This window comes from Dothidotthia symphoricarpi, assembly GCF_010015815.1.
Source record: "Dothidotthia symphoricarpi CBS 119687 unplaced genomic scaffold P153scaffold_4, whole genome shotgun sequence".
In the NCBI taxonomy this organism is placed as follows: domain Eukaryota; kingdom Fungi; phylum Ascomycota; class Dothideomycetes; order Pleosporales; family Dothidotthiaceae; genus Dothidotthia; species Dothidotthia symphoricarpi.
This window is the reverse complement of record NW_022985011.1, coordinates 1332641-1347968: the sequence shown is the minus strand read 5'-3', so window position 1 is coordinate 1347968 and position 15328 is coordinate 1332641. Positions and strand designations below refer to the sequence as shown.

Sequence of the window (15328 nt, the reverse complement as noted above, 5' to 3'; positions counted from 1 at the left end):
ATGACTCTTATCGTGGACACGATAACAAGAAGCAAATATAATGAACAGCACAACTTGTCGCATGTCGCACCGTTTTCCAAATATTCAACACGTCGCTTGAAATCGCCATTCCACACCGAATCATGTTTCAACATCACAAAAATATACAACATGCAGTCATCGAACTACCCCCAGCGGCATGCGACTCTCGCAAAACATCCAAGTCACTCAACATTCTACCCTCAAGCTCATCCATTCACTCCACAAAAAGCGCCTCCTCGATGCCGAAACAGCGCATAAAACCCTTATTCCACCACCGCGTCATACCGCCACAGGCTCCACGCACCGAACTCGCCATCCATATGCAACCGCACCTCCACTCCTCGCTGAACGAAGCCCTCTACGGCTCCCCCCACGGCTTCGGCGAACGCAGAGTAAAACTGGAAATGACGTCCGACCAAAGCGGGATCGTAATATGCATGCGCGTCGTGTGTTCGTACGAGGCCAATGTGTTGATTTTGACGGCGGTGGGGATTTACGGGTCGGATTGGGTGGGGCTTTGCAGACTTGTTGCGGAGGAGGGGGTGGTGTGGGTGAAGTTCGAACTTGTGGGGGGAGTGGGGGAGTGGAGAGGCGGCATCACGCGAGCGGCTGGGGAAGGGCTGGGAGACATAAGAGGAAGGATGGGAGGGGAAAATACAGGGGATGATGTGGCGGTGAGGTTCTCATGGACAGATGACGATGGGGATGGGTTTAGGAAGTCGGTTAAACGGGGGGTAGAGTGGGTTAAGGAGAGGTTTAGGTAGTGCTTCTGCGTGATCATGGGGGGGTTTTAGGATGGGGTGGGATTTGTGGTTTAATACGTGTTACTTTTAGCGTTCTTGTTCTCTTGTATATATCTTATCATACGATTTCTCGCTTGGCGCACTGGAAGCTCGTTGAAGCATGTGCTTCCCATGTCGTGACTAAAACATGTCTGAATTGCTCTTACTCCTATACATACGCAGTTTGTGGCGTGGGTTGAACAAGATTACATGAGCGACAACATTCTCCAGAGCAGATTCATTTGATTTAAAGCTGAGATAGTTCGCGTTGCCTACAGCTAGAAGGTAGGTATGGTGGACGCAAGATGGTACATATTAGCTATGTTTATTGTCTAAACTAAGTTTTACTGGAATATCTGAAACTACTGACATAACACAAATGCCCCGCAACACAGCTCAGGAGCCTATCTTGATCATTATTGATCCGAACTATTGTCGTTGTTTCCAATAGCTCTTTGAAAAGTAAGCCCTACAAGCTACCTACACGCGCACTAGGTTCAGATCTAGGTAGAAACTATTCAGCAATCAGAATTTGTTCTTGCAAGATGACATCAAGGGCATAGAATAACGATCGAAAGAACAATAGCAATAGTACAAAGAGAACAATTAAGCATGTACGAACAGATTGGTATGTGTGTATTATGGTGGTATTAATCATGGAAATCTACTCAAATTGCATTTTCTAACTGTATTCTCGTAACACAGAGATAAGCAGTTGTTCAAACCGTCTAGTGCTTTGATAAATATAGTCTTCGCTGACGTTGAAGCCGTAGTTGAACCAAGAAATTTTTTCTTCCCTGGTCGAATGGCACGGTGAAGAACCTAGTCAAAGCAAGAGAAGCATTAGTCGACGATCCGATAAGCTTTCATAATAAGGGTTTGCAGTAAGTCCGGGGCTACTCGGCTTGAAGTCGGGATGAGTAAGCTTAGCTAACAACGTGGACGTTGCAAGAGCTTGCGGAGATTTCCAGAAACCTAGTCTGCCACGCGTTTTAAGATCTATGATGCGTTGTTCGTGGTCCGTTGAATAATGGAGACGTGTACGGCGGGAAGATGTTTTCACCGCTGTTGCGCCGACGGGTAGGGATGTGGAGGTGACGTTCGATCTACCGCTCGAAGGACCCGGTGTCCGGGTATCTGGATCGGCATTGAATCTTGGTATGAAAAGATGTACAGGGGGCTTGCGGCCGGTAGATTGAACCTTATGCTTATTTGATGGGGCAGTTACTATAGGCGTGCCTGTCTGCCTGCACCTTTGCAGTTGTAAGACGAGATTTCTTTTGCTGTATTGACACAGAGAAAGAACATATCCGAATATCTTATCTATCAACTTGAGTCAGAAATCTCCTACTCATCCTTGTGAAAACGTGCAGTCATGGGGGTGGATCCCATGTCAACGGCGAGATATCGGCCAAGCAGCAAAACTTCACAACAATGCAACTTGGAACATTACAAATCCAAGGCATTGAAGATGCTTAAAAACCAGCTGGTTCAAGCCAAGGAGATGCGTTTAGATAATTCAAATCACACACTTATATCACAAACTCTTTACCTTCTTCATCTTTCACTGGTCACTGTTCATATCAAGTTTTGACCATTTTCTTCGATTTCTAAACATCCATCATGTCCTCAGCAAACAACTCCGATTTCACCGGCTGGGTAGCCCACGACCCTTCCGCAGCTGATGGCAACATGCAATGGGGTTCGTTCCAACCCAAGACTTTCGAGGAAACCGACATCGAGCTGGACATATCCCATTGCGGAGTCTGCGGAAGTGATATCCATACACTGCGCTCTGGCTGGGGGCCCTCAGACTATCCCCTCGTTGTCGGTCACGAGATCATTGGCAAGGTCACTCGCGTAGGCAAGGACGTCCACGACCTGAAGATAGGTGACCGTGTCGGAGTCGGTGCGCAGAGTGAATGCTGCGAGGCATGCAAGCCTTGCAAAATGGAGCAGGAATCGAACTGCGAGAAGATGACTATGACCTTTAACGGAAGGCACTCCAACGGCGAAAAGTCATATGGTGGTTACGCGAAGACATGGCGCGGACCTGCGTCTTTTGCAATTCCTATCCCTGACGGTCTGCCTTCAGAATTCGCTGCTCCGCTTATGTGTGGAGGTGTAACTGTTTACAACCCACTCGTTTCTTACGGTGCTGGCCCAGGGAAGCGAGTGGGTGTCGTGGGCGTTGGCGGTCTCGGACATTTTGCTCTGCTCTTCGCCAAGTCTATGAATTGCGACAAGATCGTCGCCATCTCGCGCTCATCCAGCAAGAAGCAGGATGCGTTAGAACTAGGTGCCGATGAGTTCATTGCCACAGGCGAGGATTCCGAGTGGATGGCCAAGAACGCAAACTCGCTCGACCTCATCATCTCTACAGTCTCCGGCTCCTTTTCTCTCGACTCTTACCTCCAGCTTCTAGACGTCAATGGCACATTTGTGCAGCTTGGTGCTCCAGACGATCCGTTGCCCAGCTTCTCTCCCATGGGTCTGATCTTCAAGAACTTGAAGATTGCTGGTAGCTTGATTGGAACAAGGCAGCATATTCGGGACATGTTGGAGTTGGCGAAGAAGACGAACCTACAGGCGTGGGTTCAGGTCAGGCCGATGAGCGAGGCAAACCAGGTCGTTATCGACTTTGAGAAAGGATTGCCGAGGTACCGATATGTGCTCAAGAACTGAGGAGCATACGAATTTGTTGTCACAAGCGTTTCACCCCGGGCAGGAAAATATGGCTCAAAACAATGATATGTCAGCAGGGCAACTACAATACCGCTTGGATCTGTTAATAGTTACTTTCTGCTAGACTATAGTTGACAGATATTAAATAAGATATACGAATCCCTACGCATTTTTCAATTGCTTCACAATATTATTGTGTATTGGTGGTACAGCGTATTGTTGATAAGCAAAACATGGTGACACATCACTATTTCGAGCCATATTTCCCTGCCTGCGGGTGGTTTTGTGCCGCACAATCTTGAGTAAACGTGCACTGTTTATACCCTGTTACAATAGATAGCATCAATAACAAACTATATGCCTGACACCACATGTCGTTGGAACCACACTGCTATTCGCTCTCCCTATAACCCGTCTCTCGTCTTGTAGATTCTCCAGAACTATCTACGTGTGAACCTGCAGATAACGTTACTTTGTAGGACAAACGTGGCGTTGCGAGTCTTCCACGGCTGATCGTGAGCCATCTCGATACTGAATCGGTGAAGTAACTCAGGCACTAATTTGTACATCTCGGAATTTGACAACTGTTGCTCAATCAGCGAAGATCATATGAGCCCATTCGACACACTCAAACGTACGTTCTTTCCAATACAGGTCCTAGTACCAGCTCCAAAGACGAGCATAGCCTTGTCCATTGCCCGGTATCTATCTCCACTTTCCAACCACCTATCTGGTCTGAAAGCATACGCATCTTCGCCAAACAACTCTTTATCGTATTGCACGACGCTAGCATTCATGCCGACCTGTGGTTCATCAGTCTAAGAACGGACTCGACGTCAGGGTTTGATCATTCAAACCTTAGTCCCAGCTGGAACATGATATCCTGACAGTTCGAGGCCCTTCGCTGGCGCATATCTTGGCATCGGGGCACCAAATGGAGGGAACAAACGTGTAGCTTCCCGGATCACGCCATTCAAATATGGTAGTTTCATTGCCTGATGGTATTGTACTGGGTGTGTAAGCATGCCGTTTTCGAATGCAGTATCAACATCCCTAATTAGCTTGGCCATTGTTTCTGGGTGTTTCATCAAATAGTAGAATATGGCTCGAAGTGCACCTGCAGTGCTTTCAGCGCCAGCAGTACTGGTATTTGTTAGCCTTAACAATGCTCCAGGCTGGTAACATACTCACACTGCTGCCCACATCTCCGTGTGTACTCCCTGTATGGTCAGGCCGCTTTTTTTATCCTGTTCTATCGCAAGTAACTGCGATAGAATGTCGTTTCTTTTTGCGGTGTTATCTTGCGATCTTTCCTGTGCCATGTTTGTTTCTCTGACTGCAGTCTCCCAGATCCCGGCAGCCGCCATAACTGCCTTGAAGATCTTTGGAATAACAATTCCACAATTCAGTAGAAGCGGACGAATCCAAAATGGAGCCATGGCTACAAATGAGTTCAACGGTAAGGCCGTGTGCACTGCGTTGATGTAACCTCCGTAATCGGTGCTCTCTTCCAGGAAACCAAACTGTTTCCCAAAGAAGACAGCGCCGACATTGTCGAACGCAAACCTGGGTTCGTAAGAAACGTCGATCCCAACCCCGGATGCGAAGCACATAAGAAACAAAGTCGACTGGCCGAACATCGGAATCTTGGGTTTAGGATAATACTCACATTTCTAGCCAGAGACCAAAATCAAACGATTCATTCCGGTCTGCGAAGTCGCCCAACCTTTCCATGAAAAGATTTGCTGTTTTATCCAAAGCTCCCTCATTCTTTAGCATGCTAGTCAAAGTGTACACAGGACCAACGATCTTTCTGTAAGCCGTATGATGCTTCTCACTGTCATCAGTAAACATATCTAGACTAAATCCAGGAATCATAGGACGGAAGGTCAGGTAGAAGTTCGTTTTCTCAAGTGGTTGCTGGACACGATATATTATCGGAATTGCTTTAGGATCGCTGGAGTGAACTTCATCCGGAGCGATACGAACGAGGGGGCCATATTCTGTTTTGAGGTATGTTTAGCTAAAGCCATGGTGCTCTTTAATCTTAGAATAGCAAAACCGAAACTCACTGCCAGCTAGTTATTGTTCTGGGTGACATAATCGGAGGCTTCATATTACCTGTGATGCATTGATCGTTGATGAAATTCAAGATCACCCTTATACATACGATACATGAGCCATGTGCGCGAAACTGAAGGCCAGAATGGTCCAGGAATCTTTGCGAGGGGGTGCAAATAGTGCGTGTAGATGACCCAACCAACCCAATACACGACGATGCTCAACATGATCCTGACAAAACAATCCCTTGGACCAGCTACGACAATCGTGTTGGTAAGAAATGCCATGGTGCAAGGAGTGATGGGTTTGTAAGATGAGTTCCCAGAGGATGAGGGAAGGATCTCCAACTAAGTATGGAACAACGTTGGTTTCCTCGGATACACAAGATTTAAACATCCCCTCTCGCAAGCGGCATTACTCTTGGTATATGTCAAATGGGTAAGGTGCGTCAAGGTGGTATCAATGAGTACCACTCTTCTGGTAAAGCCGATGCACTCGCCTCCAAGCCTCCTTCGCCCTTGTCGTGGTCCCGCTGCTCATGACCTGTGGTATGGCTTGAATCCTGACAATTCCAGAGAGACATTGAGTTTGTTTAACCTAAATTGCGAGAAGCCCATTCCGAAAGGTCAGATGCTACCAAGACGGAGATGATGCAGTCAGCTCACTTGCATAAGGATCGTCCTAACACAAGAATTACTCCAATATAAGTATCATCCTGGCAATAACCATTGAAGTTTGCAGGGTATAAGTATACATGCAGCTGCAAGGACATGCTTAGTCCAATCGGGGATAATTGTTGTACTGGGTGTGAATTCCTACAAACCTAGGTACACCGTGGATTTCAGCAGTAATCATGGGTAATTGGAACCCTATAGAGCTGCTAAAGTTCATCTTAATACATAATTACTCGAGGATGAAAACCAAATAGCTGCTATCTGGATCGATCCTTGTGCAGGGCAGCTGCCTGTAGCTGAAAACTAGTATGAATGGATATCGCAGTGGATCAGAGATTGTGATGTATGCAAGCCCATTGCAGGGGCGTAATTACGCCCCGATAAGTGAGCCATGGCCTGGAACAACTTTTTCCTTTCGGTTGCGACTATAAAAGAATGTGAGCGTGCTGAATCTGTCACTTCTGGTGTGTGGATCGCAAGAAATCATGTTTCATGTTTCTCATCTGCGCATATTCTCATTTGGGTCGTCAGGGATGTGGTGTTGCATCGGAACAATTCTATCAATCGATAATGTGGTGGGGTTTGGCTTGATCAGGACTATGCATGCTGATCCTCTCATGCAAAACGACCCCGGAACTTGCAAAGATGTACGCTAAGAACAGGATATCCACTTACACTGCCTGGGACATGAAACGTACGCCACCAGACTACTGCATCAACCATGGCCTCTTTCACCATTTCCCGGCAGACGTCTTGAATGTCAGGCTTGCTCTCACACGCATTACGGGATCACGAATATTTGGATCGACGTTGGAGGAAAACTACTCTTGCCCATAATTTTTGGTGAACAATTTGTGCAAGGCCTGCCAGCTTAAATTGTCAGCTATGGTATCTGGCTTAGTACCATGGGATAGATTCGTGTCCAGTCTGCGGCAGAGTACACTGCAAGTAATAATCCGACATGCAACGAATTCGATTGTGTATACAAAAGGTATCCAGCGTACAGAATTGAAGCACCCTATATTTGGTATTGCATTTTGACCTGCGCATAACTCGTCGGTAATTCTGAAGGTCGTGGTCGAGGTGTCGCCGCCAAAATCTAGACATGCCCCGCTGCACTAGTCCTGTTCCAGTCGTAGCGCCAGCTTTCTGCCACCGCCCCTACTTTCGACTCTATCACCCACACAATTGTACATAGTCGAGGCATGTTATGCTACGAACTTTCCAGCGAGCGATAACACGAGCCATGGCGTCTAGTGAACCGGCACGCGTTCCTATCCCCAAAAATGGCGTTGATTACCGCGGCACTGTGGTCCTTGCGCCTATGGTGCGGTCTGGAGAATTGCCTTCGCGGCTTCTCGCGCTGAAATACGGCGCAGACCTGGTATGGGGTGAGTGCGCACACACGTGCAGATATACGAGAAACTGCTAAAAATTATACAGGCCCAGAGACCATCGATCGCGCCATAATAGGTACAACAAGACGGTTAAATCCGCGCACCTCGACGCTCGAATTCTCACGTCTGCCCACATCCAAGATCCAGGACCCTACGCTTGATCCAGAAAAGCGCGAGAGCATCATATATCGCATACATCCTGAGCTAGAAAAGGGCAAGCTGATATATCAGATGGGTACTGCAAACCCTGAGCTGGCGGTGCAGGCGGCGAAAATAGTCGCAGGAGATGTCGCGGGCATAGACGTAAACTCGGGCTGCCCAAAGCCTTTCTCGACAGCAGGAGGCATGGGAGCAGCACTGCTGAAAACACCGGATCTGCTCTGCGATATTTTGACGAGCTTGGTGGAAGAAGTGGGCAAGCCGTACGAGATTGGGATCAGCGTCAAGATTCGAATACTCGACAAACCAGAAGAGACGGAGGTTTTGGTCAAACGCCTTGTTCGAACAGGCATCACAGGCCTCACAGTGCACTGCCGAACTACACCCATGCGGCCCAGGGAGAGGGCCATTCGAGATCAGCTGAAGATGGTGGCGCAGATCTGCAAAGAAGCAGGTGTTGCCTGCGTCATGAACGGAGACGTCACATCGCGCACAGAGGCCATACAGTTAATGCAAGAGTTCGGCGCTGATGGCGCTATGATCGCCACGGAAGCTGAGAAGAACCCCAGCTGCTTCCGCCCAGACGCAGCAGGCGGACCCCATGAGTGGCGATCGCACTGGAAGACTGTAGTCACAGAGTATATGCGTCTTGCACTGCAGGTCGAGAACAGATGGGGCAACACAAAGTATCTGCTCAGCCAAATGATTCCAGGGAGAGAAGCAATGTATGTAGCCATGAACAAGTCGAAGTGCTATGCGGACGTAATCAGGGCACTGGGATTGGAGGAAGTAGACGGTATGCTGGAGCAAGCGAAGACTGTGGACGAGCACCTCCATCTGCCACCGCCGGAGTCCAAGGCTGACAAAAAGAAGAGGGTCAAAGATGAGAGGAAGGAGCGGAAAGTGAAACGGAAGGAAGAGGTCGAGGAGCAACCTGAGGCTAAAAGGATCAAGGTTCAGGAAGCAGCGGTGGAAGACCTGATCTTACCTTCAGCGGAGATGGTTGCTCCAGCTACAGTGAGTGTGTAAACGATCTTCAGTGGTCGTTTCACAGGCTTTTTTGGGGTTTCAAGCATTTACAGGAGCACGGAGGTTTTTCCATCTTACGTTAGCTTTGGACACAAAATGTAGCTTGTGCGTAAGCTTGCATACTCTCATCGTGTTTCTGCTGCATCACTCAAATCGGCATTACCTAGGGTTGTGGTAATGCAGTGGATGGCCCAAATCTTCGCGTGCTTGACGCGTGACGTCATCCGTCCCCTTTCCCGACTGGAGTAACGCGACTACGCTCTACACACCAACTCTTCACAACCCCGCCCCACATCGCCTGGTACAAACAACTTACATATACGTAATGTTGTATATCCACATATCCCAAACTACTTGGCATGCATTCTTCGCCAACTTAAAACACATGGGGAATATCAAAGCCACCCTATCACCGAGCGAAAGTAGTGAGCACTGGTTTGAGCACTCGCGAATTTTCACAGTTTCAATCAAATCTGCAGCGTATTTGGAGTTTGACGTAGAAGTATCAGACAAAACAATAATCAGCCTAGTTTTGTGATGCAGTATGGGTGCTATAACCTAGCTCCTGTACTCACAATGGAAACCAGTTAGAGTATGTGGTGATAGTAACAGTAAAACTGAGCTATCTCATTGTCTCTATAATTAGGGTCCCGAAATGCTAATGCGGGCAGCAGTTGATCAAAGTTTGGTTCCCCAACTCTGGGTCATAGAAAACTCTTCAATCGACGAGTAATACTCCGCACGTAACCAACTTAGTTTTTGAGGGGTAGCGACGGTTCACGTGAACGACCTCCATAAATGTCCTTCGTGCCGCGAGTATCATAGTTCTTTTATCCCATCGTCGCCCGTAACAGTTCTCCCAGCATCTAACAGTAAAGATACATTCAAAATGACGACAACCTCCCTACTACTCGCCAAGCTTCCCGCTGAGATTATCGAAATGATACTGTTGGAAACGGTTCAGAACGAGATCATTCCCCCAATACGCATAGTAAACGGTGAATCGGTTGTACGCTGGAAGAAAGAGCTCGAAGTCGGACACTCTCTGGCTATATCACTACTGGAAATCCGACTTGTATGTCGCACCTTTCGCGACCTCTCGTGGCAAGTGTTCGGTGAGGTCCTTGGAGAAACCTTATTTGACATCCGGTCGAAAGAGAGCTTTGCGAACCTCATGGCAGCATCTGAATGCAAAGAGCTTGCTTCGTGGACGACAAAGCTCACCATCACTTGCTGCAATGTTGAGGAGGATTGGATGCGCGACATGAATCCATTCTTCTATGCGAACGCCGGTGAAAGTATCCAGGATGAGATACAGCGGATCAAACAAGCGGAACAGTCATGGTTTCCACAAGTGTGGTCGTATGCACTAGACCTAGAGCGTGCGATATCTAACTCCGAGTACTCGGACTCTCTGACCTACGAAGGGATACATGTCTCCATTCTGGCAAGATCTCTCGCTGGTTGTTTACGAAACTTCCGCAAGATCCGAGCAATATGCTATCAATTCGACGATGCACTGCCTCCGCAACGATATAGGAACATCCTTCGGCACAGCCTCGAAGTCAAACTCAACTTCACAATGTATGTGGATACCTTGGCCGGCACTGGTGCCCAGGTTGGGTTGAAACTATTTGTGGAAGCTTTGGCGAGCGCGGGCACAACACCTCGACAACTGGAATTAGCTGTGGAGTTTCCCGGACATGACGCCTTCATTACCTACGCCTCGACGCAAGCCCTGTCGAAGGTGTTCCAGCACGTTGAGGAATTATACCTCAAGAACGCGTATCTTTCTTTCCACCGAAACAACAGAGATCCTTCCAGCGAGCCAACAGTGACGATAACAAAGTCTTTGTTTCCAGCTCTGCGCTCCCTGACAGTCGATCGTTTCGATACTCTACTAAAGGAAGATGCCTTCGTTGCTCCGCTTGCATCCTCCCTGGACCCTCCCACGGTGACGTGTCTCAGGATTTCCCGCTCCCATATCGACAGGTTACCTATGATATCTGGCATTGCTAATTGCAGGAAAAGTCTCCAGAGGCTGACTCTCGACAGCGATGAGCCAGCACGATTCGATAGACTATCTATGGCCATTGACTTTCTCAGGCTTGAGGTTCTAGAAATCCGACAAGGATCTGATAAGACCTGGAAAACTTTCACTTCGACCATTCATCGCTCTAGAACACTGCTCCACAAGGTACTCGAGGACTTTTCACGACTCCCTTGGGAAGAAGTTACACGTCATGTGGTTTTGGGACCACCTGCTTTTGTAGAGGCGCTGGAGATGCACCAGACTGGGGTGAGATCGGCAAACGTTGATTAGAAAGAAGAATATCTGGGGTACTGCGCAGTCATTACGATACTTATGCAAAGAGTATATAGTGGCTATCTTTGACGTGTGGATATCCACTAGCACGTTGTATTTGTCCTTCTGCCTCCAACAGTACTTATCATATTTGTCTTCGTTATTATTCCAGCGTACTCATCAATGCATGATCAGCCTGACATAACATAGTGTTGGGATCAATTTTCAGCGAATTATAGGTATCATAGCCCTCAATAATACTTATGTATCACTGCCTATCTTACCAACTTGTACTTGGTTTGTATTTGTTTCGCACTCAGTTGGTAACCGCAAGCTCGTTGGGTCTTAGCAGTGTCGAATAATCGGAACGTGCTGTGTCTGGTCACTGACGATACATTTGGCTACGATCATCTTGAAGATCCGTGTAAGGTAAATATTGGAAGGTGACAGGGTGGCAGTAACTTGTTGCTCCAGAGAGCTGACACGCTGTCTTTGGTATTGATGTTGGTATCAGCATTTGATTAGTTTCATAGTATCCTCATATGATGTGACCTTCTTAATAGGTCTAATGAGGTGCTGTGACCTGAGCTTTGTCCAGGGCCAAAATGCTTTACACTCCAAGCTACCATATAGTTTACTCGTTTTTACAAGGTATCCAAGTGTCTCTGGTGCATAAAAACTGGAAGAAAAGGGTAATAGTGGGTTGTCATGAAAATGTTCAGCCTGGCTTTTCCAGCCAGGTCTTACGCATGGAAAGGCATGACAAGCTCTATCGACAACGGCATCTATTCCACCCATCTTCACAAAGACAATCGAATACTTCAACTCTGCGACGACTCTCTACCTCACGGCCATACCTCCTCAGTAGTCTGACAAGTGAATTCAAACTCGTGATGTCTCAGCAACGCAAAAGAAACATGCCACATGTCTCCATTAGACATGCAAAAACTCGACTCAACGAGCATCGTCCTTGTGGAGCTCTGATGATCTTCGCATCTGGAAGTGTGTCTCCAGCAAGTCCACACAGCAGTGTTAAGACACAGTATCAAAACCGCCTCGCTCGGAACAGACACTATACTATCCCATGGACATTTTCCCAAACCACCACCCTACACAGACCAGCTCAAGCGAGTTAGAAGGTCTGCCGTAGCTTTCGAGCCAATTCAATTGCTCTTTACCCGTAGTACGTTTTGGATAATATCCAGGGGATATCACAGTATGTCACTGCACCAGTGACGAAAAGCGATACGACCGTGAAACCTACCTACCTCACGCAAAGCAGAGAGATTCCCCTTTACGAAAGCTCTCTTGTCACATAGAGGTTAGAGGGGTGCATCATTGGGGGAGTAGTCGTCATAGTGCGGTATATCAAATTCTTCAAAGGCAGTGACACGCACGCTATGATATACATTTAACTTTACACATCTGGACAACAACGTAGGAAAGGCAAGGAAGTGTTACGCAGATGCAGCTATGTAGAAACTCATCCTGGTATCATTCATATGACGTGAATTCAGAGTTCACTGGTACAGCAACTATCCAGTACGCTCTCACCGCCTATCTTGGACACGACGTCTCTCGTCCCCTATCATGCCGCTCCTCATCTTCCGGCTCAATCATAGCCCCTAAGACTTCGTCATGTCTTCTACTGACACGGGTTGATTCTTCCATATGCTCGACTAAAATCTCCCTTGCAGGTGCATACAGCTTCGGAGTAAGCCCGATACATTCTTTCGGCTTTCTCGGTCGGCAATTTATTGACTCAAAATGGTGGAAGGCTTCCCAATTTGGTTTCAAGAAGACGGGCGACGTAGTCTCAACAGCGTTACCAATACTTTGCGCTTCTTCAGTGCGGTGCATTCAAGCGCCGTAGATCGACGTCCGTATATCACACTCCATGACGCTACCTTACAACCAAAGCCAAGATCGATCCGATGACGTAAAGCCAAACGGAAGAATCCCGCCCATCTCAACGCAAGCGACGCAACTACAAACCTAGTGCCGTGATATCTTCGCATTCCGCCCAGCCAGCCACCGTGACATTGGAACGGCCAAACTCTCTGCCGACCCAGCACCTCTAACGCAGCTCCTGAAACATAGCCTCTCCACCAGGCAGTGGGGCCCAATGACGCAAACCAAAAAGGGACTGACCCAGCCGTTGATTCCCTTCCCCCCCCCCCCCTTCCCGCACATTAACGATGGAAGGGCTCGACGTTGCAGATCTGCAGAATCACGTCGTGGGAACATCTTTCGATTCCTGTGTAAGATTTTCACAAGGCCCGATTTGAACGCGGTCAAGTCGTACCATTGCAATTAAAACATTTATGGGTTTTGAGAGGGCCACAACGTGGTGATCATCCTACATGTCCTTGTAGACTAATTTACTTCTGTCGGCCTTTTTTTTGACAGCGAGGCTTGCTTGCGCGCGATCGTGCGGCTAAACTTACTAGACCCGCTTCAGCGATCTGAGGTTGTTGCGGTTGCGGTTGCGGCTGCGTTTCCCGCTTCGGTGATTGCGATTTTGGCCGAGGTCTATCTTGGTGGTGATTAATCATCTGCCCTCTGCGTGCTAGCTGGCTTGCGCTCTTTCTCATCGCAGACATCGTTCCCCTTTCCCGACAGCGTTAGGTCGGTTGTTCGGCTCGCTTGCGAAGAGATGGGATGGGATGCCACCACAAGTTTCCCAACCCCACAAACGGGTGACTCGCATGAAGCGCTTCCAGACGTTTTCTGCCAGTCAACTTGATAGTGCCTAGTTTGGCCCCACATCTAGCCAATGTTCCTTTGCTGGCCCATCTTTTTTCAAAAGAAGACACCTAACAAAACTTGCAAGGAAGAAAACCACTTCCTTCGTAAAACAAAAGCCAACCTCGTTGCCCGAAACATGTGCGAAGTGTCTATGCACCCATTTCTCCAGAAAATCGGGCCGCCGATTGTGCCGCAAGGATTCCGCCGCCCAAATTGCTGGACATCCGTGCTTTCAATGATTCGCGTGTCAGAGCTTCCCACCGCCGGCGTGGTCGAGTACCTAGCGAATCAAAGCTGTAGCTTGGGCCTCGGGATGTTTCCAGCCTTATGGTCTCTAACACGACATTGAGTCGGCGAGCTTACTGTCGCGCTATGATGTGATTTCAGGGTAGGCGCGTGCACACGTTGCGATCCTTGCAGTCGGACACGAAATGTCCACCGTTGCTCGATGACGTTTGCCTGGTTTCGCCGGATCGTAGCATGGATTGAGGAAACGCGGAAGCGAGCTTCTGTAATCAATGCACGAGGTCTACGATACAAGCCGCGCCGGGCCGTTGGTGTTCTGGACTTTGCATCTTGATTCATCGGCCGATGCGCGTATTGCCCTTCGTTGCACGAGAGGGAATATGTGAATATACTCGCGCTAAGAACACTTGATGTTAGAGCCAATAATGAGTGGGTGTATGGGTTTATGACCAGTGTGGACCAACATCTATGATTCCAAGGTTTTTAATTAATTTTCCGCGCGCCACGGAGTGAACGGCTAGGAAATTTGTTGTGAACAGAGGAATGATGGTTGTTTGTGATTGGCAGATCATCAGCTAACTTGTGGAGCGCTGACATGTGCAACATATGTGATAGGATTAAGGGTGGTAAGTGAGGGGAGACACGCCTTAGCGTTTCATCCCCACGAACATGCAGCAAGAAGATAACGCTCAAAGAAGTTGCAGAGAAAGACCGTTGAGTATCAGGACGATCATCAGAACGTTCAATCGTAGTCGGAGCCGGCCGCTACTTTGCAGATCAGGACATCGGCAAGTGTACGAAAACGGCAGGTGGATTTGGGACGTAACTGGGGACAGGGTGACCAGGGTGATGTATCCAATAGAATTACATTTTTGGAACCATTTCAGATGGTTCTATGCTTCTCCAGCATCCATGACTATGATTGCGACCATGTTTAGCCTGTGGTATTTACAGGGACAAAATTAATAGTACAGCTGCAGTCGTGCATCCGCGATGAACACCAGAAGGAAGGTTAATCCTGCAATCGGGTCGCCTGCGACGTGTGGCAAACATTACGGTTGAAGCGCTTTCTTTGTCGCGTTTGCACATGTCTCGATATGTCTGGTGTTCCCGATCTACCAGTTGGTGTGATGCAAAGGTAGCTGCTCGCAGCATGGGCCAACGCTCAACACAAGGTCTCCCAACTTGCCCAAACATGGTGGTTCCCTTCCTAGCTTCTGA

The 15328-nt window shown here is 48.2% G+C and overlaps 5 protein-coding genes across 5 annotated transcripts; 4 read left to right on the top strand and 1 right to left on the bottom strand.

Moving 5' to 3' along the window:
• Positions 1 to 11: 11 nt before the first annotated feature.
• Positions 12 to 850, top strand: P153DRAFT_177553 (uncharacterized protein). The gene has a single exon (XM_033662343.1). The coding sequence runs from the start codon at positions 123 to 125 to the stop codon at positions 783 to 785; it is 663 nt and encodes a 220-aa protein (XP_033527363.1). The 5' UTR covers positions 12 to 122; the 3' UTR covers positions 786 to 850.
• Positions 851 to 2426: 1576 nt separating this feature from the next.
• Positions 2427 to 3488, top strand: P153DRAFT_393916 (GroES-like protein; the record flags this gene model as incomplete). The annotated part of the gene is made up of 1 exon (XM_033671277.1): positions 2427 to 3488. One exon carries the CDS (start codon positions 2427 to 2429, stop codon positions 3486 to 3488), a length of 1062 nt encoding a protein of 353 aa, XP_033527362.1.
• A 399-nt stretch (positions 3489 to 3887) lies between these two features.
• Positions 3888 to 5776, bottom strand: P153DRAFT_414914 (cytochrome P450; the record flags this gene model as incomplete). The annotated part of the gene is made up of 7 exons (XM_033672136.1): positions 3888 to 4072; positions 4127 to 4291; positions 4346 to 4631; positions 4680 to 5054; positions 5158 to 5491; positions 5551 to 5555; positions 5610 to 5776. 7 exons carry the CDS (start codon positions 5774 to 5776, stop codon positions 3929 to 3931), a joined length of 1476 nt encoding a protein of 491 aa, XP_033527361.1. The 3' UTR covers positions 3888 to 3928.
• A 1693-nt stretch (positions 5777 to 7469) lies between these two features.
• P153DRAFT_283557 (FMN-linked oxidoreductase) lies at positions 7470 to 8808 on the top strand (the record flags this gene model as incomplete). The annotated part of the gene is made up of 2 exons (XM_033663270.1): positions 7470 to 7614; positions 7667 to 8808. The coding sequence occupies 2 exons, from the start codon at positions 7470 to 7472 to the stop codon at positions 8806 to 8808; spliced, it is 1287 nt and encodes a 428-aa protein (XP_033527360.1).
• A 674-nt stretch (positions 8809 to 9482) lies between these two features.
• On the top strand, positions 9483 to 11361 carry P153DRAFT_177516 (uncharacterized protein). Its single transcript, XM_033662342.1, has 2 exons — positions 9483 to 10190; positions 10236 to 11361. The coding sequence occupies exons 1-2, from the start codon at positions 9698 to 9700 to the stop codon at positions 11129 to 11131; spliced, it is 1389 nt and encodes a 462-aa protein (XP_033527359.1). The 5' UTR covers positions 9483 to 9697; the 3' UTR covers positions 11132 to 11361.
• The last annotated feature ends 3967 nt before the right edge of the window (positions 11362 to 15328 follow it).